At 47.4% G+C, this 23,929-nt stretch overlaps 1 protein-coding gene across 3 annotated transcripts in view; it reads right to left on the minus strand.

Moving 5' to 3' along the window:
• Positions 1-23,929, minus strand: part of ADCY9 (adenylate cyclase 9) — a 109,499-nt gene that overhangs the window by 36,504 nt on the left and 49,066 nt on the right. For all 3 annotated transcript variants that reach the window (XM_019987468.2, XM_019987469.2, XM_070779553.1), the window contains one exon: positions 4,829-5,019. In XM_019987468.2, the coding sequence (XP_019843027.1) occupies positions 4,829-5,019 (191 nt within the window). The remainder of the gene's footprint in view (positions 1-4,828; positions 5,020-23,929) is intronic.

Genomic DNA, 23,929 nt, shown 5'->3' on the forward strand with positions numbered 1-23,929 from the left:
CCTGGAAAATCCAATAGACAGAGGAGCCTTGCGGGCTATTGCCCATGGGGTTGCGAAGAGTCAGACATGACTGAGCACTCAGGCACAAACTACACACACAGATAAAGAGAAAAGTCTATTACTTTTTCCATCTATTGATACAATGAAATAAAAGGCCCTCACGTCGGATTGAGCCGATTCATAATGATTTCACATATAAATAACAAGGAGATAAAAGAGGCGATCATTTTCTTAGAGTCATTTAAAAAGCCACAGCAACTGAAACAGCAGGGTGGTCCCAGGTGTGTGTGTGCATGCTAAGTCGCTTCAGTCATGTCCAACTGTGCGACCCTGTGGACCATAGCCCGCCAGGCTCCTCTGTCCATGGGATTCTCCAGGCAAGTATACTGGATTGGGTTGCCATGGTCTCCTCTAGGGATCTTCCTGACCCAGGGATTGAACCCACATCTCTTGCCTCTCCTGCAAAGGCAGACAGATTCTTTACCACGAGAGCCATATAAGTATAACCCTTATGAGCTGGAACAGGTCCTCTCTGAATCGCCCCTACGTGGGCAAATCCACACCACTAGCCTCATTACCAACTGCAAACAGGGAAAAAGGCCCCATGAGAACACGCCCTGGGTTCTGAATAAGGGACTGAGGCAAATGCAAGATCAGCCAAGCAGGTGCCTCCTGGGGAGGCCTTTCAGAGGCGACATAAGATGTTCTCACAGCTCATGGGGCTCAGTGGGTGAGTGCCAGCGCTCTATTGTGGGGAAGGGACAATATGGGATGCCAGAACCTTCCTGAGCAGCATCACTCACAGCCAGTCACTCAAGCCAGTCACACTGGGTGTGAAGGGTTCCCTCTGACCTAAAACCTCAGGGCCGAAGCCCTTGACCTCTGACACCACTACTGTTTCTTAGCAGGTCATCACCGTACTCAGACTATTTTATGAAATATCAGGTGGCGATTCTCTAGCTGTGAACTGGCTGATAACTTACAGACACATGGGGTATGAGTGACAGGAGCAGAAAACAAGAGCTCTGCAGGCATTTGCCTTGGTTCTGTTCAATTCTGCCCAGGCTTCCAGTGCAGCCCTCAGTCTAGCTCTGCAGAGTTACAGGTCTCTGTGCATCATCAAAAAGTTAAAAAAGCCAAAAGGAAGCTGTACTTATCTACTTCATGCTAGACACCGTGCTAGGCACTCAGGAGAAACTGAAGTTATGTAACACACGGGTCCTGCGTGCAAAGAGCTCACAGGAAGGTGCATAAGAAATGAAAGCATACATTTCAGGTTGCGTGTGTTATAACCAAGTGGTACAGACTAACTGAGCTAGACTTCAGAGACAGGGAGGTGGCCTTGCTAGCTGGAGGAATCACGGGAGACTAAGGGGGCTGCAGGGCGACAGCAAGAGGGGAGTCTGGGGGACAAGGAAGCAAGCGCATCACAGGAGAGAGGCGTGACAGGACCAGACGCGTGGATTCACTCCCCGAGAGTTTATGCAACCCCTTTCCTCTAAGTCCTTGGTTCTTCCTTGAAACTGCAGCTGAGCCACTCTAACACCGAGTTCCCCTACTGAGTTTATGATCAATCTCTCTATCCAAAACCTTACTCCCTTTCCTGTGCCCTCTGACCTCGACGCTGGGCTAACTGAACACGCCTCAGCCAGCGTCAGGAGACTAAGACGGTGTTGCCGACAGCATCATCAGCGCGTTGAGTTGCTGCTGTCGGCGTCACCGCCAGGTTGCTTTTTCCAGGGCAAGATGAGCCACAGACCCCAGCCATAGGCCAGCAGGGACCCCAGGCCAGAGAATCACGAGCCAGAGCCATCCTGACTCCTGAAACCACAGTTAAGAAATGCCACAGCATGACGACTAACTCCAGCTTCGCTAGTCTTCCTCTTCAACTCAAAGACCAAGCGGGAGTGGTCTGAGGCTCGTCCCCCACCGCATTGCTTGGCACCTGCAGATAAACCCTGACTCTGCTGCAGACACAGGGTCCTTGGGCTTGGTTATAGAACTCCTTCCACTAGACAAGCAGGCTGCCAAAAGGTGCAGCTTGAAAGAAGAAATCTGTGGTGAAGAGGCCAGAGAACTCTGCATACCATTTCTGGAGACCTACCCATGCACGTTACTGTGCTAAAGCTCTGAGCAGGCCTAGAGCAAAGAGACACCTTCAGTGTCACTTAACCCACACTGACTTGACTGCAGAACACTTTTTCCATACTTGACACCTATGCCACCCTGAGAAACTACTGCTCGAGGGAACCTACTTGGGGAAACCCTCTCTCTGACAGGCCCCTTAAGCTGGGCAGGGTTTCCCATGTTGGGCAGGGGTCGGGAGATATAGGGAGATAGAAATGCCCACGGGAGCCAACTCTTGATGGCAGCAGCAACCAAGGGAAAGAAGCCTGTTGACAGAGAGAGTCTGCAGATCCTGGGAAAGGACAGGGAGGAACTTGTCTATGACCCAGCAAATTACAAAAGCTCACGGGAGTGCGGATGACACCAGCGACAGGCCAGGGACCCACGTGAGGCACTGCCCGCTCACAGGAGGAATCCTCCCAGAGGCCTGGGCCCAGTGAGTGCTCATGCACTTGTGCCTCGTTCACAAACCCCTGCTGGAGGGGAGACCTTGCCTGCCAGATCATAATCAACGTATTCTTTACAGCAGACCTCAGCTTTCTGCCTTTCAAGTCTAGGATGACAGTTCACAGGGACTCACTCAGGTCCCCGGAGGGTATGACTCTCAGTCACATGCCCTCGCCCTGCTGACGCCCAGAAACCAGGGCCCAGAGCAGGGCTGTGAGGAGGGACCCTGAGTGGCAAATCCTGGCATGCAGACCAGGCCTCCTGTCTCCTCCTGCTCCTTCCACTCTGTGAATCTAGGAATGCTACCTTCAGGGTGTCCTCGTCTCAGGATGGGGATGTCCTGTTCTCCTCCCAAAACTAATTTGAGAGGACACTTCATATGCTCTCATCGTCCCCTCCGGGAAGGGGCATAGAGACCCTTCAGGGATCACAAGATTATCTGGAAAACTTACACATGGCAACAGAGTATGCTAAATTGCTTTTGCCTAACCAGACCCAAAATACGTAAGTACATAAGTAGATTGATAACTAGAATAAAAAATGTTGTCGGGAGGACGAAACACCTTCGAAAGGCAACTGAGTGCAGAACCGCTGTCACCAACGCTGCAGGCATGTGGTGTGCTGAGGGCCCCGCCTCACACACGCGCGCGCACATCATCTTAAGTGGCACACAAATGCAACGAAGCGTCTACTTCTGGCTTGAGCTGTTTCTCTACTTGGCTACAGCCCAGTTGGAAGCCTGAGGAAACGCTTTGTCCTCCGGTAAGAAGGCCAGGCTTGGAAGCCACGTTTCGGTCCCCTCCCTGCTCTTCCCAGCCTGGCCTGTGCTCGGTGCTGGCCTCTGAGCTGCAGGGTGGCGTGGGAAGGGGGTTCCTCTCTCTGACTCCTGGAAGACAGCCGCCCAGGCAAAGGAGCTGGCTCCAATGAGTGCAGGCATTGCGGAAATCTCTGCCACACCCACTGTGACACACCCACCAGAGAGCGTCGGGGAGGAGGGGGGCTAACACCCCCTCCTCAGCAGGAGTGACTGCACCTTTCCCCTCCTGCTAGGTGATGTGGGGCTAGGCCTAGAGGCTGGGGCTGCCACCCTGCGAGGAGGGGCTGCTCCCAGCATCCAGTAGGGGGAGGCCAGGGAGGCTGCTTAGCCTCACACAGCGCACAGGGCGCCCCCGTCCAAAGAGTTCTCCACCCAGAGTGTCGACGGAGTCGAGCCTGAAGCTGACACCAGCGGTGTCGAGACTGAGAAACCCTGCACAAGGAAGCAAAGCACACGATGAAAACGATTCGCGTGCGGTCCACGAACCTGAACACGGGAGCCACACACAGCACCTGGAGGAGAGGCACCACAGAGTCCAACACAGTGAAGCAAGCTGGACACTGCAGCCAAGTGCCACACCATGAAACACTGAGACCGCTAGCTTTCAACTGTGTTAATGGACGAGGACACGCGGGAACGGGCTGGGTCACAGCCACACCGGCAGACCATCGTCCTGACCACACATAACAGTGTTATTTGAGAGCACAAAACAGCGAAGTGAAAAGGTTTTAACTGTCTCTTTAAAAAAAAAAAGAAAGAAACAGCAAATATGTAAACTGTAAAAATAAACAAAAGGTATCAGTCCGAGGAACGACTCACACATTAGAGTGACTTTGCAGGCTCCAGGCCCATTGTGTTAATTCCTTGGTGGTTTGTTAGGACAGGAATGTGTGCAGCCATTCAACCACCAGGCCATCTCTGTCCCACTGATGAACTACTAGAATGTTCTTGGCATGCCTGCACTCTTCCAGTGAGCTATACAGCACGGGATTTACCCACACCAACAAAACTTAAAATAATTATATAAAACACGGGATTTCAGGAGACGTATGAGTACTTGAGAAAGTGGTCTCTGAAATAAGATATGAACTAGGCCTCAAAGTAAGACGCTGAGAGAATCACCTTGACTATCATCACGTTTCGTGAGCTTTCAGAAATCCCCCCAAGACATCGTAGCTCATAGAGAAAGAAAATAGTAATTCAAGTTAGAAGCAAGTCTATGTGTAAAAAGAAAATGGGGGTGCATAAAATATCATAAAAGCAAAGATATTAAAAATGCAAAATGCTGCTAACCTTATACTAAATTTTAAAATGTTAAAAAAAAAATGAAAGGGCATTCCAAGTCTCTGCCACAGACCTGAAGGATGGTTATTATTTCACATGTTCTACTGCAGAATTAATATCATGTTTTAGAAGTAGGAAAAAAAAAAAACTAACCTTAAGGTTATCAAAGGTTTTGACAGTCTGCGCCAAGTCACTGACACTCCCTGGCGACGCTGTCCCCTGTCCCCTAGGGCCTGAGGACACCCGCGAGCCGTCAAGGACCTCAAAGCCAGAAAGTAAGGCCTCTGAACAGCTGCAGTGAGACTCCTTCGCTCTCTGACCCGCTATCAGGTATGTCTTCAAACCTATGGATAAAAATTACAGTCAGCACAGGTGACACCAGCGGTGGTCGAAACGCAGCTCCGTCTTGCTCTCTACGCGGGACACTCTCCTGGAAAGTTGAGAGTAAAGTGAAAATGAGATAAGGTCATATTTTTACTACTGCACCCATGAGCTTCCCAGAGACGCACAGCCTCACGGAGAACACCCGCCTCCAGGACACGCCGTGTCTTCCAGCTGTGTTTCCTCTGAGTGGTGGCAGCTCGTGTCACATTCTGGGGCTGAAACGGGGGTTAAAAGTCCCTCCTTGGAAGGGTCTCGTGGCCTCTTTCTGCCAGGGACAGAGCCCACTGATGGTGGACCCTCTACACTTCTGGAGTTTGTTTCTATCTGTATTGTTGCTCTTAACCTTGGCCACTCTAGACGTGAAGGTCATTACAGACCGCGCTACCTACGTCAGGGACTGCCAACCACCCTGAAGGGGGAGACCAGGATGTGTGCCTTCGGAGAACTCAGCACCCCCTCGATTCACATTCATCAAGTTTCTACGGGATCCAGACATTCATGGCAGGAACATCAGCATATGTCAAGCTGCCGTCTATGTGAATTTTATTCTCACCAAATCCTCATTTAAAACAAACAGAAAAAGCTGGTTAAGTGGACACTTAGCCTACAACTTTACAATGCCCACTAAAGGCTGTGGTAGCAGTATACACTCCCCCGGGAAGCCGCTGTGACGGGTGGTAGGCCCTGCTCTGGGTGTGCAGGACTATCTGCTGGGAAGGTAACAAGGAACAGCTTTTCCAGATGGAACCCAAGGGCTTTCTGCAAAAGAAGCAAGCCTGACTGAAAGAAATCCATTGTTAGTCCTTACTGGAATTTGACCCAGACTGTGAATTTATGAAAGGGAGTGACAATATGATTTAGTCAATAAATATTTATTTTAGGCCTGGTGTATGCTGTACACAGAGTAAAATCAGAACAAAGCAGGGTGCCCATCTTAAAGAGTTTAAGCTGCAGCAGAAGGCGGTAAGGAAAAGCCATCATGGAGAGACTCAATCAAGAGGTGGCCAGTGTCTACACTTCTGAATCCATAGTTTCTCGCAATCAATTCATATTTAATAAATACTCTAAAATTAATCAAATGATCCTGGGACTACTTCCTCAATAATCCTTAACCATTTTATAGTTAAACCATCTTGCCACTTCACCTGTCTTTCTCTCTCTCCCTCCTTGTAAAATACTGTATGGTGTACTTTTTGTTTCACGTATGTTTTTAAGTCAACTATTCTGAGAATCTGTCAAGGACACCTAAAGACACCCAGGAGTGCAGCCAACTCAGAGGTGGGAATCCAAAGACTGAGATAAATAATTTTAGATACTGACTGACTCCAAGGAGAGTGTTAAATGCTCACTCTTAACCTGAGGTCCTGAACTTCCATGTACTTTTTCCAAAAAAAATATACATCCCCAATATGTATAGGATTAGCCACAGTCCTGACTGACTGCACATAAACTAGAGAGGGAGCGTTAACTAGAATACCTCTGCCTGGGGATGCAGGGCACGGTGCCAGCTCCACAGCACAAGCTCTGATGCCTGCCTTGGGGGAGACACCCCTGAGGCTTGTTGCTGTTCTCGCTCTGAATTGTGGCTACCGAGCTGCCACTCACCGAGCAAACGTGTATCAGGAGCCTCTGTTTACGATGCACTGTGATCGTGCTGGGAGGGACAAGTGTGAACACAGTGGCCATGGCCCTCCCCACACAGGGCGGCTCCTGCAGGGGGACCTCAGCAGCGGGTCCAGGCCCAGGAGGCACGGGACGGGGTGCACCCTGCAAAGACTCAGTGGTTCAGGGAGGCCTCCTGGGTGATGTCTCCTCCATGCTGAGGAAGACACGATAAAGAGAGGCCAGCCCCATGAGAGCCGCCAGGACCAGGGGCTGGGGCAGCCGTGGTCAGGCCATGGGTGTCGACAGAAAAACTGGGGAAGTGGCCTCCAGAAAGGGAGTGTTTGGCGGGCAGAGTTGGGGGTGGAGGCTGAGTGTCGCGTGGCTGGAACAGAGGACATGTTGGGGAGAGGTGTTGGGGAGAGGGGTGGTCACAGAGGCATTGGAGTCCATGCCCTGCTTTGGGCAGGCCCACTCCAGGAACCTTCATGCTGGGGCCATGGGGAGAAGGTGGAAGAAGCGGGCAGGAGGCTGAAGAAAAACCAGGGAGCCCTGGGAACACTGGCCACAAGTGGGTGTGGAGGGACTTGGGACAAGGGAGGTGGGAGACAACGGCGGGGGCAGAAATTGGCTCCCAAAAGCGTGGGGCAGCAGGCAAGGATTCAGGGCTGGCAGGTGTAACGGGTGAGGGCATGTGGCTTCCAAGGGCGGGGGAGCCCAGGGCTTCAGGCTCCGTCCCTCCAACATGTGTGATGGAGTGAGACTCATCATGACTCTGTGTCCTGCTGAGAATAGGACTCACCCCACAGGGCTGACTCGAGGATTAAATGATTAGCACACGTGCGGCTTCACAGCAGCGCCTGGCACACGGCAAAAGTCAGTAACATTAGCTACTATTATCAACCAGGGTATTTGGCCTGCTTATCGCTGGGAGTCTTTTTTTACACTCCTTCTGTCTACAAAAGCATTTGGAGGACTGTTAAATCAATAACTGCTCCGAATTTGCTCCTAACTTGAATTTTCCTCTGGGGAGGCCCTAGTGACCAACCTGTATTAGTAACACAGCAGTGCTAGTATTCCAAAGGACAGACACACGGATGTGTGACCAAATCAATGACCAAGTTAGGCAACTTTCAATTTATGCTTCAATATGAAAAGTTCAAATTTAAAGTGTAACCTTCTGCTGAAACTGGAGTGGCAACAGTGTGATACAGCCAGGCCTGATGTGAACTATCCCAGGGAAGGTACTTGGGCCAGGTGACTGGGCTGCAGCCCCTTTAAAGTCTTCAGTCAGGAGAGGTCATAAGACATAAGGATTTAATGAGTAACCACACAGAGAGAACCAGGGGTCCAAGTTCGTTAGGACGGCTCTCTTTGAGCAGAAGGTCAAAATAAGGCAGCTGAATTGTTTCTTATGTACAGTGTAAACAGGAGAACAATTAATAAGATTTCTTATATTCTTTCCTGGTAATTGACTTTGAACCTCACCAGCATGGCTGCCTTCCATTGGCTTAATTTCACAGCAGCTAGAGAAGGTACCCGGAGCTTCCGACAGGCAGAAGTGCCATCTGTGGCTGCACGTGCTCAAGAGGCTGACGTGGTCAACAACCTTAACTATAGCATCAATTCTTTGAGGAGAAAACCTAAGCCTTGCACACAACTCATGTCTAGTTTTCGTGAGCTGAGTGTATTTTGAGTGAGTGCCAAAGTTCATTTTGGAAAAGAAAGATGATTCTGGCCTCTTTGTTTCGGTCTTTTTCTGCAGGACTTCTGCTCTGGAGGGCGATATCCCAACCCAAGAACCAAGGACATGAGCGTCAACCCAAAAGAAAAGAGGAGACTAATCAGGAAGGAAAGAATGCCTGGAGGCATGACCTTGGGAGTTAGAGGCATGACACAGCAGATGCCTGGGAGCTTAAAACAATAAATATAAGGGGAGGCCATCGGTTTGGGCTAATTCACAACCAGTCTAAAAACTCACTTCACTTTGTAACAAATTTTTCCTCCTAACTAGGTCTGTGATGACAAAGTAGCACGAGCATTATTTAAGTAGCACAAACATTATTTAAACTAAAATGCAGTCAGTCAACACAGAAAATAAAGATTAAAAGTGTTCAACCTTAATCTACCAAATAATCAGGGCCTACAAAATTATAGATATTTCATAACTATCTATTGCTTCTGCTTAAGAAGACCAAAAGTTTTGGTGGGGAAAAAAAAAAAGTATTTTCCATCTTGTTAACATCAAAACATTGTGGATGGGCCTAAGTCATCTCTACTCCTACATGAAACAATTAATTAATTGCAAGGAGGTGATTCATCTTGATTGTCGCAACACTTGACAATAAATCACAAGTTCTCAAGATAGCAAATGGCTATGGGTGAAACTTACCCTCTTCTTAAAAAGTGAAGTGATGGGCACTGTGCCTACGTGGCTTGATCCTGACTACACGTTTAGCCCAACCCGCAAACTCTTATAAGAACACACATGTGCACACACTTGCCCCATACCTGCTCCTGCGGCTGGCACCCCCTGTGCCAGCCTCCATTTTTTTTTGCAGGAATGGGTACATGTAACGGCCAAAGGTGAGTGACCGGGCAATCATCTGGTGACCATGTTCCCATGAGCTGTCTTCTGAACTTTCCTACTTAGCAAGAGGAAGTGCTACCCTGCTCAATGCTGGAAACCAGCGCAGGGAGAGGCCAGTATAACCACCTTCAAAGACCTACTCCCTCCACCTCTAAGAAGCTCCCGAATTAGGGTCTTCAAAAGCTACAAAATGACTTCTTTGAAAGACAGCATTTGGCTGTTTATGGAAACAGTCTGCCAGATACTAACCATCTCTTTCATTCATTGGCTCATTCTCACATTCACTTACCCAGCAAACAAAATATTTATTGAGTAACCTACTGAGGGCAGGGACCTGGGCTGAGTGTTGAAAGAAATGGATAAGAAAAAGGACTGCTCCAGTGTTCGCAACAGTGCAGATGAAAACCATGACCTAAAATGGAAATACAAGTCACCTAGATGACCCACTTCACAGAGCTGATGTGAGGATTAAAGGAGTCAGTGCTTCCCCTCAGGGCAGCTCCAGGAACACTCAAGAGGAAGTCAGAGTAGACCGAGGAAGGGCATGCAGTAATGCTCACGAAGAGTTAAACGGGAGGACGGGAGGCTGGCGGTGAGGGGGAGGACAGAGACCACCAAGAAGAAGAGAGAATCACATGAAGTCAAGTCTGTGCCGGCAGGAGGTTCACCAGTGACAAAAGGCATATTTACAGCTAGAAAACAAAAGGAAAGTAAGGGTCTATGATAACTATTCTGGAATACTACACATGACAGAATTTAACAAGCAGAAGAGACTACGAAACAAGACAGCTAGAAGGAAAGGTGTCAGGAACTAAGACGAACTGACAACTAATAAACTGTTATTCACCTAATGGTGACCCTGAGTGGCCATCAGACATAGGCGAGCATGTCGGGTCACGTCTGTGGCAGTTACAGGAGACACAGACTGTACTCTTCCCCCTGGAGACCTGAGAAATACTAGCTAATTCTAAGATTTTAACTTAATAGTTAAACTAATAGTTTAAAAATTAATTTTAAGAGTTGCAGATTTGCACACAGAACACAGACAATGGAAGACAGGTTCTAGAAAATAGATCAACAGAGATTTAATTTAAGATCTGGGAATAAGCTAAATAATTGAAAAATAAAACCCCAAAAGGGGAATATATTGAAATGGAAATAAAGCGATAGGACACTAAGCAAAAGAAGCCAGACACAAAAGGCCGCGTCTGACATAGTCCCACTGATGTGAAGTGTCCAGACAAGGCAAAGCCATAGAAAGTAGCCTAGTGGTGGCCAGAGGTCTGGGGGTTGAGGGATGGGGAACGACTGTTAATGAGCCAGGGTTCCTTTTGGGGGAAATGATGAACATATTCTAAAGTTAGATGGTGGTGACAGTTGCACAACTGAGAACACTCTAAAAACCACTGCCCTGTATATTTTGGAAGTGTGAACTGTACAGTATGCTAATTACACCTCAATAAGGCTGCTTCTTTTTTAAAAAACAAAACCTACACAAACATTAAGATGCAACAGTCCTGAGATCTGAAGGAGAAATGGAAAAAAAAAAAGCCAGTAAGAAATACACTGTCCTTGGGAATTCAAGGTAAAGGAGTGGGCTGTAGCAGGTGAAAGAAAAATACTACAAAGAAAGGCTTGGAAGTAGATAACACAGTAGAGCTAGGGTGGAAAAACATATAAATAAGAAATAAGGCTAAACAGCCTTGAAGAACTAAAAATTCAACATGGCAAGAGTTCAGAAGTCTAGGAGAGATTAAACAAAACACAACAGAAGTTTGACCTTCACGAGATACCTCCAAGAATCAGCAAATTTGCAACACTCATTGCTACAGGCCAGTCCAGAAGAGCTGGGCTGACACCCAGGTTGTCTTCCTAAGTCACTGACGCAACACCCACCAGACGACAAGTGCTCACCGTGCTGCACAGCAAGCCTGCCCGAGCAGCGGGGCCACAGCCTCGCCATGCCATGGCAGATGGCAGGGCTCTGCCAGCTCCCCAGCACTGCCGCTCCCCTCTCACCCACCGGGACCTTCATCTGCAGAGGCAGGGGAGCCACCACTGAGACATTTCCTGGGAGCATCTACAGCTGGGACGGAAGGCAACGCTGACAGCTTCACCCTGCCTCACCTGGAGATTTCATCTTATGCAAAAACAAAATGCCATAGTTCTTCCCACTCCTGACTAGCCTTTCCTAGGAGCGATGGCGTGGGGCCGTCACCACCTGTTCCTTCGTGGGAATGTTTATGCAGGCTCTGGCAGGCTCCCAGATCACACTTTCAGCACAATCACAAGCCTGCTGCGAGTGTCCTCACTTTCCAAGTCAACCAGTTTTCAGGTCACATCAAAGTTTTCTCTCTTTCGATGAGTGTTTTGCATACCAGCTGGAATGCCGCCAGAAACGGTTTCCCAGATGGCATTTTCTTGCCAGAGGCAGACTTGCGCAAGCCCAGAACTGGGAAACCCCAATCTCTACTTCCTGATCAGGAAGCAATATCGTCTTGGACATCTCCGGCTTCTCTAATTTCACTTCAGCACTAGAGGTGGTCTTCCTTTCTTAGATCTTTCTCAGCTGTTTGTGTGGTCTGTTCTTGATAACCTGAAAAGTATTGTTGGGCAACAGAAGAGAAGTCGAGAGAGCACCCCTCCACGGGGTGGGGGGTCACCGGCTGGGGGTTCCTTCTCCCATGCTAGTCTCCCACTATAATTCCTGCCTCGAGAAAATCACAGCTATGCTGTAGACTCTCCCAGAGGCAAACTGGAAGTGAAACCAAGGCAGGGAGTAGTAAGTGCCCACCTGTGAGAAGAGGTCAAGGGACAATGCAGGGGGCATGGACACGCAGAGATGCGCCCTCCATAAAAATGTGGCCTGGCGCTGCAGGAAACAGCCTCTCATGCCCAGGAAGGGTGGGTGAACCTTGACAAGTCCCCTCGTCTAAGGGCAGAGAGTGGGGCTTTACTAAAGGAGAGGCAGATCTGGGCAGAAGGCCAGGGGCTCAGACTTCCTGGGGAGCAGGGGCAGACACTCCAGCAAGCAGGTCCCTACGCTGTAGAGGTGCTGGCCCCAAACCCCACAGCTGAGTGCCTGGACAAGAGGAGGCATGAAGAGCAGCTGGCGTCACAAAGAAAAGTGTGTTATTCCCAAAAACACCAAAAAATGGGCTTTCTGGGTAGCTCAGTGGTAAGGAATCCACCTGCCAATGCAGGAGACACGGGTTCATTCCCTGGGTTGCGAAGATCCTCTGGAGAAGGAAAGGGCAACCCACTCCAGTTTCCCGCCTGGGAAATCCCATGAACAGAGAGAGCCTGGTGGGCTACAGTCTGTGGAGTCACAATGAGTCGAACACAAAACTAACAGCTAAACCACTATGTTAAAAACACAGAAATACAGTTTGAGGAGCTAATATAAACTGTGGTGACAACAGCTGACAATACCATATCATATAATTGAAATCTACTAAGTGACTAGAACATCTTACACACAAACACAAAAGATAAATACACGAGATGATGAACACGCTAATTAACTAGACAGGGAATCCTTTCACTACATATTCATATATCAAATCACAGTTTATACTTTACATATCTTACAATTTTATTTGTCAATTATACCTCTATAAAGCTGAAAAAATTTAAGGAAAGAAAAACCCACAGAAATGCACCAAAATATTCACAGGGCAACAGAACTATGGAAAACACTCTCCATATTAGGTTTTTCTTATTTACTTATGTTTTAAATAAGCACGAGGTGTTGAATTTATGACAAAATTTCTCAGACATAGAAACATGTAAGAAAAAGCAGGCGGAAGACTTGCAGTCCCTCCAGCCCAAGGAGCACAGGGTCATCTGCAGCATCCAGGTTCCCTGTAGGCCTTTCCCCTCCAATTCCTTCCCCCGCAGAGCACAGAACCATCCTGAGTGCCAAGGTCAGGGGCTCCTCCCCAAGTGTTTCTTTAGGTTTTCACTAAGTACATATGTAATGCTAACAATACTCAGTGTTAATATATTTTTTTTGCCTTCCCCTAAATGATATTATTTTAGAAGTATTCTTCTAAAAGTTGCTTTTTTTTTGGTGCAGCAATATGTTTGAGAGTCATCCATACAGTGATCCACATTCGTTTATTTTCAACACTATGAAATGTCCCACTGGATAAATACATCATTATTCAATAAAGAAAACCTCCAAGTATTACATTAACTAACACCAATGATAAATCCTGTGTTCTATTAAAAATAAGAGAGAAATATGATGAATCAATAAAGATATATTGAATGCAAAAATGCCACTGATTCAAAGAATGCATCATAAATATACTAAGAAAGAAATGGAACTTGTGAAAAAAATGGAACTAGTTAAAAGAAAAAAAATCAGGAGAGGAGCTCAAGAATGGAAGAAAGTTTGCCCCCCAAAAGTCAAAGAAATCCGATGGCAAGCCAGGCACCACAAAACCATACTGAAACAGAAAAAAACAAACTGGAGAAATGAGAGGACCACAGAGTGCCTCAGACTGTGACTTAAGGAGGCTGAGAGGTGACAACTCCATTTCCCTGGTTCAGAGACCCCCTGGGACTGCTACAGTTAGGTCGTGTGCCTTCCACTCTTGAGCCACACACAGCTGGGCTGGGAGGAACAGGAGAAAAAGGTCCTGGAAAACTGAAGAGGCTTTCAGGGGGTTGATGAGATAATACAGGAAGAGCACCACTGGGGTAAGAACGTAGCCCTGGCAGTCCAAGAGAACTGTCTTTGATGAAGGAAATGTCCTACAGCCATCGGTTCGGCAGTCACAAGCCACCAAGCACTCAAAATGTGGCTGCACAAGTGAAAAACTAAAGTTCTAATGTTCTCTCGTTATAAATTATAGACAGCTACATGTGGCTCGCTGCTACCACACCGAACAGTGAAGATCTAGATGCTTCCTTGTTAGAGAAGCAGAGTGAAGTGACAACAGAAAACTCCTTATCTTTATTAACTAGAGAAGAGGGATAAGATTTTAAAATGGCTGGAGAAAAGAGGAAAACTAAATGTGAAACCAGTATGAACTTTTTATAGATGACATTTAGTAGCAAAGACAAGGGGCACATCACCCTCCACACCAAGAGCAGCGAGGGCAGACTGGAAGAGCAGGTAGAAACAGATACTGTATATAAACAGACGTTGAAAGCAAACAACATGGTAGGCAATCTCTAAGAAGAAGGAAACAGGAGAGCTTGGAAATTGACTTCAGGATTCCTAAAAGCAGTTTGTAAAACGAACACTGAGCTCAGTGATCTTTCACACTCATTAAAAGCAACACATGTAGTAAAACACGCCCTTGAACAAATGACCACCCGGCGGGGGGTGGCTTCTCTGACTGCACTGGCCTGAATGTTGAATTAGGCACGCGGCCATGTTGCTAATGGGTTTGATACAAGCGGCCAAGGCCAGGCCGGAGAAGGCGTCTCGTGAGCCATGTTGCTGACCAGCCCCTGCAACCCCAGGCAACTTGTGAGGCAGGTAAACTGACTCTGGTCACCTCGGCCAACCTCCCCTCTTTCTTGTCCTCCCGGGTCCCCTCCGTCCTGTCACCTACTGTCCAAACGGCCACTGGCGTCCAAGGGATCAAGGGTCACAGGGGGCCGTGACATCACCTGTGACAGGAAGGAGGGGGGAGCCCCGGGGACCCCACCCTTGCCTCTGCTCTCATGAGGCAGCTGCCCACAGTGTTCAAGAAACTCACCCCTGCAGCTGGCTGACCCTGCATGGTGTGCCTTCCTGGTGCAAACCTGGTGACAATATCTGGTCCCCCGTCGCAGCCCAGAAACTCTGGGGTCACCAACAGTCAGGCACAGATTCTGCCAGGCACCATGGGAAGGGACCTCCAGGCCAAGGGCAAGTCCCAGGTCCCAGCATAAAGCTGAGCTTCGTCTGGAATCATCATGAAGCACAGCATTCCCACTGGATCCTCTGAAATACTTTAAGTTCCCTGAGGACCCATACTGACACCTTCCAGAGACCGGATGGTTCTCAATCCGATCCACCCCAGTGGCCCTGTGTTAGCCCATTTTTACTACACACTTCCTTTGCAGTGCCCTCTTTACCTTCCTGAATAAAACTAAATTCATGGACAATATGCAACCTTCACCACCGAGATCATCAGCCACACTTCTGCCCATCTCCCACCACATGGCCTTGCATCAAGCCACCTCGGGACACAGCAGGGGGTGTCCAGGAAAGCGGGTGCCAGGCCACAGCAGGGCCCCTGCCCCACAAGCTGCCAGAAGTCCTGCAGTTCTCTTCCCAAACCTCCCCCGGCCAAGAGAGAACCAGCTGAAAGGATATTAAAAAAAACTGAAAAATTCCACAATGCTGCATAAGCATCTATTACATCATTGTACATATAGTGTGTGTGTGTGTGCATGTACATGCGTATCTGCAGCAATTTTAAAAGGAAAAGATTCTGAACTTATCCTCCTCACTCCGTCAGCAAATAATGAGCTCCTGAGATCTGCCAAGCATGAGGCAAGGCCCACGACAAAGGCTCTTAATACCGTACATGGCCTCTCCCTTACTCCTCTGAGGACTGACAGCACCGGCCTGGAGGCCTGGCACACGCGGCATCCAAACGCGGCAGCAGCTGACCGCACCCCTGCAGCAGTGGTTCATTTACATGGCATGAAAATCAAGCGGGGACAGAACAAAGCACTGAAAGTCCTGTACTTGCTCTGAGCAGGAACAAGAAGCCACTTGTCTACTGATTCTATCTGAGCACCCGCTATAAGCCAGGCAAATGCTGATGACAAAACTGTGTGCAGGACAGACCACTGTCCCTGACCCCCTGGAACGGGGAGCGAAGGATGAACGATCAGCTGCTCCTCACTCGAGCAGGGTAAGGGAGGAGTGTGGCCTGGGTGAGGTTGGAGCAGCGGGCAGGGCTGGACCCTGCGGGCGCAGCCTGAGTCAGCGCAGGGGAGACCTTGGCAGAGTTTTAAGTGTGGGTGCACACAGCCATTTTCCCTGTTTTTATTTTCATTTTAATTTTTTAAAACTTTTAGTTTGAAGTAATTTTAGACAATACAGAAAAGTTACAAAAGGAACCAGGAGCTCCCTTCTATTCCTCACCCCTCCTGTCCTGGTGTTACTGTCTTATTGTGCAACGTCAAACATAGAACAAGGGGAGGGAGGTGGGACGGGGGTCCAGGACTGGGAGACACATGTATACCAATGGCCAGTTCATGTTGATATATGGCAAAAACCATCACAATGTTATAAAGTAATTATCCTCCAATTAAAATAAATTAATTTTTAAAAATATAGACCAATAATCAAGAAAAGGAAATCAACTTTGGTATAATATTGCTAACTGGACGACAGACTTTATTCAAATGAAATGTCACCAATGTTGGATCTGATTTCTGCTCCAAGACCCTACCCAGATCCTGGCTGGCTGGGACGGGTGAATGGGTGGAAGGTATTGAGAGCCAGCAGCGGCTCACCCTGACGTTGCTGCTATGACCCAAGCGGAGGGTCAGAGCGGCCCGGCCTGGGGTCACCGCTGGGTGGAAACAGGCAGATTCATGAAACAAGTTCCAGGCAGAACCAACAGGCTGGACTGGGGGTGAGGAAGGGGAACAAGGCCGACTCCCCATGTTCCGCCCTACTCATTGGCTGAGGAAAACCAGGGCAGGCAACGGGTTTGAGGGGTAACATCAGAAGCTCAGTTCTGGACCCTTTAATTGTAAGACGCTTGCAAAATCCCCCAGCGAGGACGTCAAGGAGTCAGTCACACCATCCCAAACAGAGGGGAGATCCAGACCAGAGATGGGATGTCCCTGCTACACCCATGGAGAGGATGACGAGAAAGGAGGGGCCAAGAAGGGAGCCTGAGGACCTCTGAGTCAAGAAGTGGTGGGGGAGGGAGTCCAGCAAAGAAGTCCAAGAAGACAGTCAGACAAACAGGATTCTTGAGGGAAGCCAAGCCAGAAAAAGGAACAGGCCACTCTGTCAGTTCAATTCAGTTCAGTTCAGTCGCTCAGTCGTGTCCGACTCTTTGCGACACCATGAATTGCAGCACGCCAGGCCTCCCTGTCCATCACCAACTCCTGGAGTTCACTCAAAATCACGTCCATCGAGTAGGCGATGCCATCCAGCCATCTCATCCTCTGTCGTCCCCTTTTCCTCCTGCCCCCAATCCCTCCCAGCATCAGAGTCTTTTCCAATGAGTCAACTCTTCGAATGAGGTGGCCAAAGTATTGGAGTTTCAGCTTTAGCATCATTCCTTCCAAAGAACACCCAGGACGGATCTCCTTTAGAATGGATTGGTTGGATCTCCTGGCAGTCCAAGGGACTCTCGAGAGTCTTCTCCAACACCACAGTTCAAAAACATCAATTCTTCGGTGCTCAGCTTTCTTCACAGTCCAACTCTCACATCCATACACGACCACTGGAAAAACCATAGCCTTGACTAGATGGACCTTTATTGGCAAAGTAATGTCTCTGCTTTTTAATATGCTGTCTAGACTGGTCATAACTTTCCTTCCAAGGAGTAAGCGTCTTTTAATTTCATGGCTGCAGTCACCATCTGCAGTGATTTTGGAGCCCAGAAAAATACAGTCTGACACTGTTTCCTCTGTTTCCCCATCTATTTCCCATGAAGTGATGGGACCGGATGCCATGATCTTTGTTTTCTGAATGTTGAGCTTTAAGCCAACTTTTTCACTCTCCACTTTTACCTTCATCAAGAGGCTTTTTAGTTCCTCTTCACTTTCTGCCATAAGGGTGGTGTCATCTGCATATCTGAGGTTATTGATATTTCTCCCGGCAATCTTGATTCCAGCTTGTGCTTCTTCCAGCCCAGCGTTTCTCATGATGTACTCTGCATAGAAGTTAAATAAGCAGGGTGACAATAGACAGCCTGGACATACTCCTTTTCCTATTTGGAACCTATTTGGAACTGCTGTTCCATGTCCAGTTCTAACTGTTGCTTCCTGACCTGCACATAGGTTTCTCAAGAGGCAGGTCAGGTGGTCTGGTATTCCCATCTCTTTCAGAATTTCCCACAGTTTATTGTGATCCACACAGTCAAAGGCTTTGGCATAGCCAATAAAGCAGAAATAGATGTTTTTCTGGAACTCTCTTGCTTTTTCGATGATCCAGTGGATGTTGGCAATTTGATCTCTGGTTCCTCTCTCTGCCTTTTCTAAAACCAGCTTGAACATCTGGAAGTTCACGGTTCACATATTGCTGAAGCCTGGCTTGGAGAATTTTGAGCATTAGTTTACCAGCGTGTGAGATGAGTGATGAAAAGCCATCCTGGGGTGGGCAGCATGGAGACTGGTAGCAGCATGCCAAGCAGGGATGCACCTGAGTGGTTAGACTAGGTGGGCTGAGTGGGGAAAGCACATGTCAATCCTTCAGAGAAGTGTGGTCATGACGTGTAGCAGAGAACTGGGGTGATGTGGCGTTCTGGCGGGGATCTGTGCAGGGCGGAGGCACTCAAGAAAGCTCTGGCTGACGGGGTGGTCCAGGAGAGTAGGGAGGTTAAAGGTGCGGGGAAAGGAAGGCAGCTCAAGGAGCAATGCTGCTGAAAAGGGGAGAGAAGACAGAACCCATAACTCAAGTGAAGGGGCTGGAGAATTACCAGGAGGAGGCAAACGTCTTCTGTAAAAGGAAGAAGAACCAACTAGACATAACCTTTTGTAGGCTTTTCGGGAAGGAGTGGGAGTGGGTGCAGGACTCTCAAGGTTTGGCTGTGGCTGTGAGGATGTCATGTCGGGTTCAGGCTGGCATACATGCTCTCAAGGATGGGTACCTGGAGTCACGAAGGTGACAGTGCTACCAGCCAGACAAACGGCAGCGGGGGCTGGCTCTTTCAGGACAGCACTCGAGGGCAAACAAAGGGAAAGGCACGGGTGATGCGCTTAAGTACCTGATGAATAAATACAGAAATGAAAGAGCGAACAGATGAGTTGACATGCTAATTCACCAACTGACAACCTGAAGCCTATTTGAAGGTAGAGTAAGAGATGACTGGAGAGGAGACTAGTATGATGGGCTGTGGATGACCGGAGGTGATGTGTGCAAAGGACTCTCATAGTCAACGGTGAAACAACAAATAATCTATTTTCTGTAAAGGCCAAAGGGTCTGAATAAACATTTCTCCAAAGAAGATATACAAATGACCAGTAAAGCACGTAAAAAGATGCTCAACATGATTAGCCATCAGGAAAACTCAAATCAGAACCACAATGAGCTATCACGTCACACCCATTAGGATGACTATAATTTAAAAGACAGGCAATAACAAGTGCTGGCAGGGATGAAGAGAAACTGCAGTCTTCATACACTACTGGTGGGAAACTAAAATGGGGCAGCTGCTGTGGAAAACATGCCAGCAGTTCTTCAAAATGCTAAATATTGGAGCTCCCAGTGATTCCACACCTAGGTATCAACCCAAGAGAAATGATACACATGTCCACACAAACACTCGCGTACTAATATCAGAGCAGCATTCTTCATAAAAGCCCCAAGTGGAAACAACCCAAAAGCCCATCAACTGATGGTCTAGACACACAATAAAATATTCAGCCACAAAAAGGAATGGAGTGTTGATCCATGCTACACCATGGGTGAACCTTGAATCTTATGCTAAATGAAAGAAGACAGTTACAGAAGATCATATACTAGATGATTCCATTTCTACAACAAGACCTGAAGGAAAACAAGGGGGAAGGCTCGTTTTACAGGAGTCCAACAGGTCTTAAAAAGCTACATCAGTTAAGCAGAGTATCAACACAGGGGCAGACAAACATTGATAGATGAAAGGGCAAAGTGTTCAGAAACAGACTCACACATACGGACACAATTTATGGCAAAAGCAACACCGCAGAGCATGGGACAAGGACGGCCTTTTCCAGCACAGTGCTAACCTCTGAGTGGGTATCTCTTGCCTCCTTTACAGCCACCCTCGGTGTTCTAGGCTGGTAACTATGCACGTGGAAAGCTACTGAATATCATCAGCTGCTTAGGAAATGCACACTAACACCATGAGCTGGGACTTCTCTGGTGGTCCCGTGGTTAAGAATCCACCTTGCGTTCTATAAAGCAATTATCCTTCAATAAAAAAATTAATTAATTTTAAAAAAGGAATCCACCTTGCAATACAGGAGACATACTTTCGATTTTTAGTAGTGGAAAAATACAATCCCAAATGCCACGGGGCCACTGAGCCTGTGCACCTCAACTACTGAGCCCAAGTACTACAACAAAGATCTTGTGTGCCACAACTAAGACCCAGCACAGCCAAATAAACATTTTTTTTAAATTCATACTAGATTGAACCACGTGAAATTGCCAGAATTTGATCACTGTGATCTCTAAAAATGGCAATTTCATAGTAAAAGGCAAGACCATAGTGGGAGAAAGCATTCGTCTCACATATCACTGACAAAGGACAAATAGCCTGAATATAAAGAGCTTCTAAAAATCAATATGAAAACCAAACCAAACAAAACCAGACCACTCCATGGAAAACGGGCAAGCTACTCAAGTACACACTTGACAAAAGAACAAAACCAGATGGCTGGCTGACGTAAGAAAAGGCACTCAACCAGGGAAACACGAACCAAATCAGGGAATCACAGATTAAAGCTACCAACAGAAACTCCACACACCAACCAGAGTGGCTAAAGCCAGACAGACTGAAGTGCCCGTGAAGACATGGGGCAACAGGAGCTACTAGTGGGAGGAAAAAATTCAGTAAATTAGCAGTTGGGTGTCAACTGTCTATTAAAGTTGAAGATACTCATATTCTATGACGCAAGACTCCCACTCCTGGATGACTATTTACCCAAAAGAAGTGCATGCAAGTGTCTCCAGGACACAGCACAGACGTGTCTGCAGAAGTTCAGCAGGAATCAGGATGGACCATCCACACGTCCATCAACAGGACAGACAGAGATGGCAGTGCAGACCCAGAGAGCACGTCATAGCAGTGAGGATGGACAGACAACAACCACGATGAACGTCTGGATGGTCCAACAGGGATGAGCCCTGGAAGCATAATGTGGAGTGACGGAGCAGCCCCAGAAGAGGACATCCTGCAGATTCTGTCTGTATGAAATGCAAACGCAGGCAAAACCAGTTGATGGAGCCAGAAGTCAGGATGAGGTCCCTGCAGAAGGAAGAGTGAGCAGTACTGAGGGGCGCACAAAGGGAGGTTCAGGGGGGCTGGTACATTCCATCTCTTCCAGGTGCTGGTTGTGGAGACAGGTCCACTTTGTGATAATTTTTCAAATGTACACTTACGAGTCATGCATTTTTATTTATGCAAATTATACATCAAGGTGGAAGTTTGCTTTTTTTTTTTTTTAATTTATTTTTTTTCTCTCTAATTTTATTTTATTTTTAAACTTTACATAATTGTATTAGTTTTGCCAAATATCAAAATGAATCCGCCACAGGTATACATGTGTTCCCCATCCCGAACCCTCCTCCCTCCTCCCTCCCCATACCATCCCTCTGGGCCGTCCCAGTGCACCAGCCCCAAGCATCCAGCATCATGCATCGAACCTGGACTGGCAACTCGTTTCCTACATGATATTTTACATGTTTCACTGCCATTCTCCCAAATCTTCCCACCCTCTCCCTCTCCCACAGAGTCCATAAGACTGTTCTATACATCAGTGTCTCTTTTGCTGTCTCGTACACCGGGTTATTGTTACCATCTTTCTAAATTCCATATATATGCGTTAGTATACTGTATTTATGTTTTTCCTTCTGGCTTACTTCACTCTGTATAATAGGCTTTTAAAAACAGGCATCCAAAATCTTCAAAAATGCCGATATCATTAGAGACAAAAAAGGCTAGGAAATAGTTCTGGGTCAAAGGAGGCCACACAGATGTGGAACTAATGCAACCAACAGTCCAATCCCTGACTGGACCCTGGATGGAAGTAAGAAAAGCTCTGAAAGCTACCACAGGACAACTGGGGACAACTGACGGTGAACAACACATCTGCCTGGAGCACTTCTTGATGTGATGAGTCTTTCTATGCAGGAGAAAGTCCTCGTCCTTAGGAGACACATGCTAAGGAATTTAAGGGGGCAGGGTCATAATGACTGAAACTTATTCTCCAATGGTTCAGTGGCTCAGGAAAGAATAAAGAGGAGATATACACATACACACATAGATACATATAAAGAGCGTGTGTATATACACATACATAAAGGACATACAGATATACGTGTTTGCATAAATATATACATACATACATTTATAGAGCAAAAGAAAACAAATTTGGTAAAATGTTGAGTTGGTGAATCCAGGAGAAGGGCAAACTAGTGTTCACCACACTAATCTTTCAACTTCTCTGTGGGTCTGAAATTTTTCAAAATAAAAATTGGTGGGGGAAAGCAAAAGGGAACCAAAAATCTGGCAAAACCAAACAACCTAATCCAGGTGTTTAAGGAGGCACTCTGGGTAAGAAAGGGCTTCCCAGATGGCCTTAGTGGTAAAGAATCCACCTGCCAATGCAGGAGACGTAAGAGACCTGGGTTCGATCCCTGGGTGAGGAAAATCCCCTGGAGGAGAAAATGGGAAATTCTGGAATTCTGCTATTCTTGCCTGGGAAATCCCATGGACAGAGGAGGCTGGTGGGCTATAGTGCATACGGTCACAAAGAGCTGGACACAACTGAAGCGACTTAGCACACACACACACTTGGTTAAGAAAACCACAAAAAAAGAAGTGGCCCCGGGAGAGGGCAACACCATAGTTATCTCTGGCAGGACGAGAGAGGTTGGGGAAACATGGGCAGTGGCAGAGCTCTCTTTTTTAACTTGGTCAAGAAACATAGGGTGGACACTTTAATCAGGTCGTAGGTGTATCTTATGCAGTCTTCTGTAGCTGTGTTGTTTCATGATTTTCACAAAGCTGTGGTTTTACGAAAGAACAAAGAGACTGAGCAGAGTAGAGCTGTGTCTGCAGTGTGAGAAAAGCAATTATAATCGAGCTGGACGAAGAGAGACCAGCTCAGTCGCTCAGCTCCAGCTCCATGGCCTCTGCCACCACACTCTGCAGGCCTCACCGCGTAGCCGCATCTGGCGTGGCAGTTGCTGGCGTGGTTACACGATCATAATAGCATTACTGCCTCTTTGCTGCCAAATGTTCTCACAATTTGGTTGCTATGAAAACACACCTAACTTACACTGAAGGATGATTTATTAAAGGTGTTGCAAGATGGTGGGTTTTTTTTTTTTTTATTATGAAACAAAATTGTTTCCCAGCAAGCCATTTTCCCATAAATTGCAAATAAAAACTTAGCAAAACTATTTAAAGCTCCCATAGGTTTTGGTTCTTAATTCTCTTCTCCGGACAGTGCTATGAAGATAACTAGAAACAAAATGTTTATTGTTTAGAGCTGCCTTGGAATTTAACTCCAAACGAGTTAGTCAGTAGAGGAATTAACTGCAAAGCTAAACCTGCATGATTCCATGTTGAGGATAAACCCTCTCCACACACAGATGGAGGAACCCTCCACTGCCTTTCGGTGAAGTCACTTCCGACAAGTGACGACAGTACCTGTGTTCCATTTCAGCTCACAGACTCCAGCGCCAAGCCGCTTGGGTTCAGAACTCTCTACGTGCAGCCTGTGGCGTCTCAAGCAAATGACTTAAGCTACTCATGCCTCTGTGTCTTCAT

This window comes from Bos indicus, chromosome 25 (assembly GCF_029378745.1).
Source record: "Bos indicus isolate NIAB-ARS_2022 breed Sahiwal x Tharparkar chromosome 25, NIAB-ARS_B.indTharparkar_mat_pri_1.0, whole genome shotgun sequence".
NCBI classification, from domain to species: Eukaryota; Metazoa; Chordata; class Mammalia; order Artiodactyla; family Bovidae; genus Bos; species Bos indicus.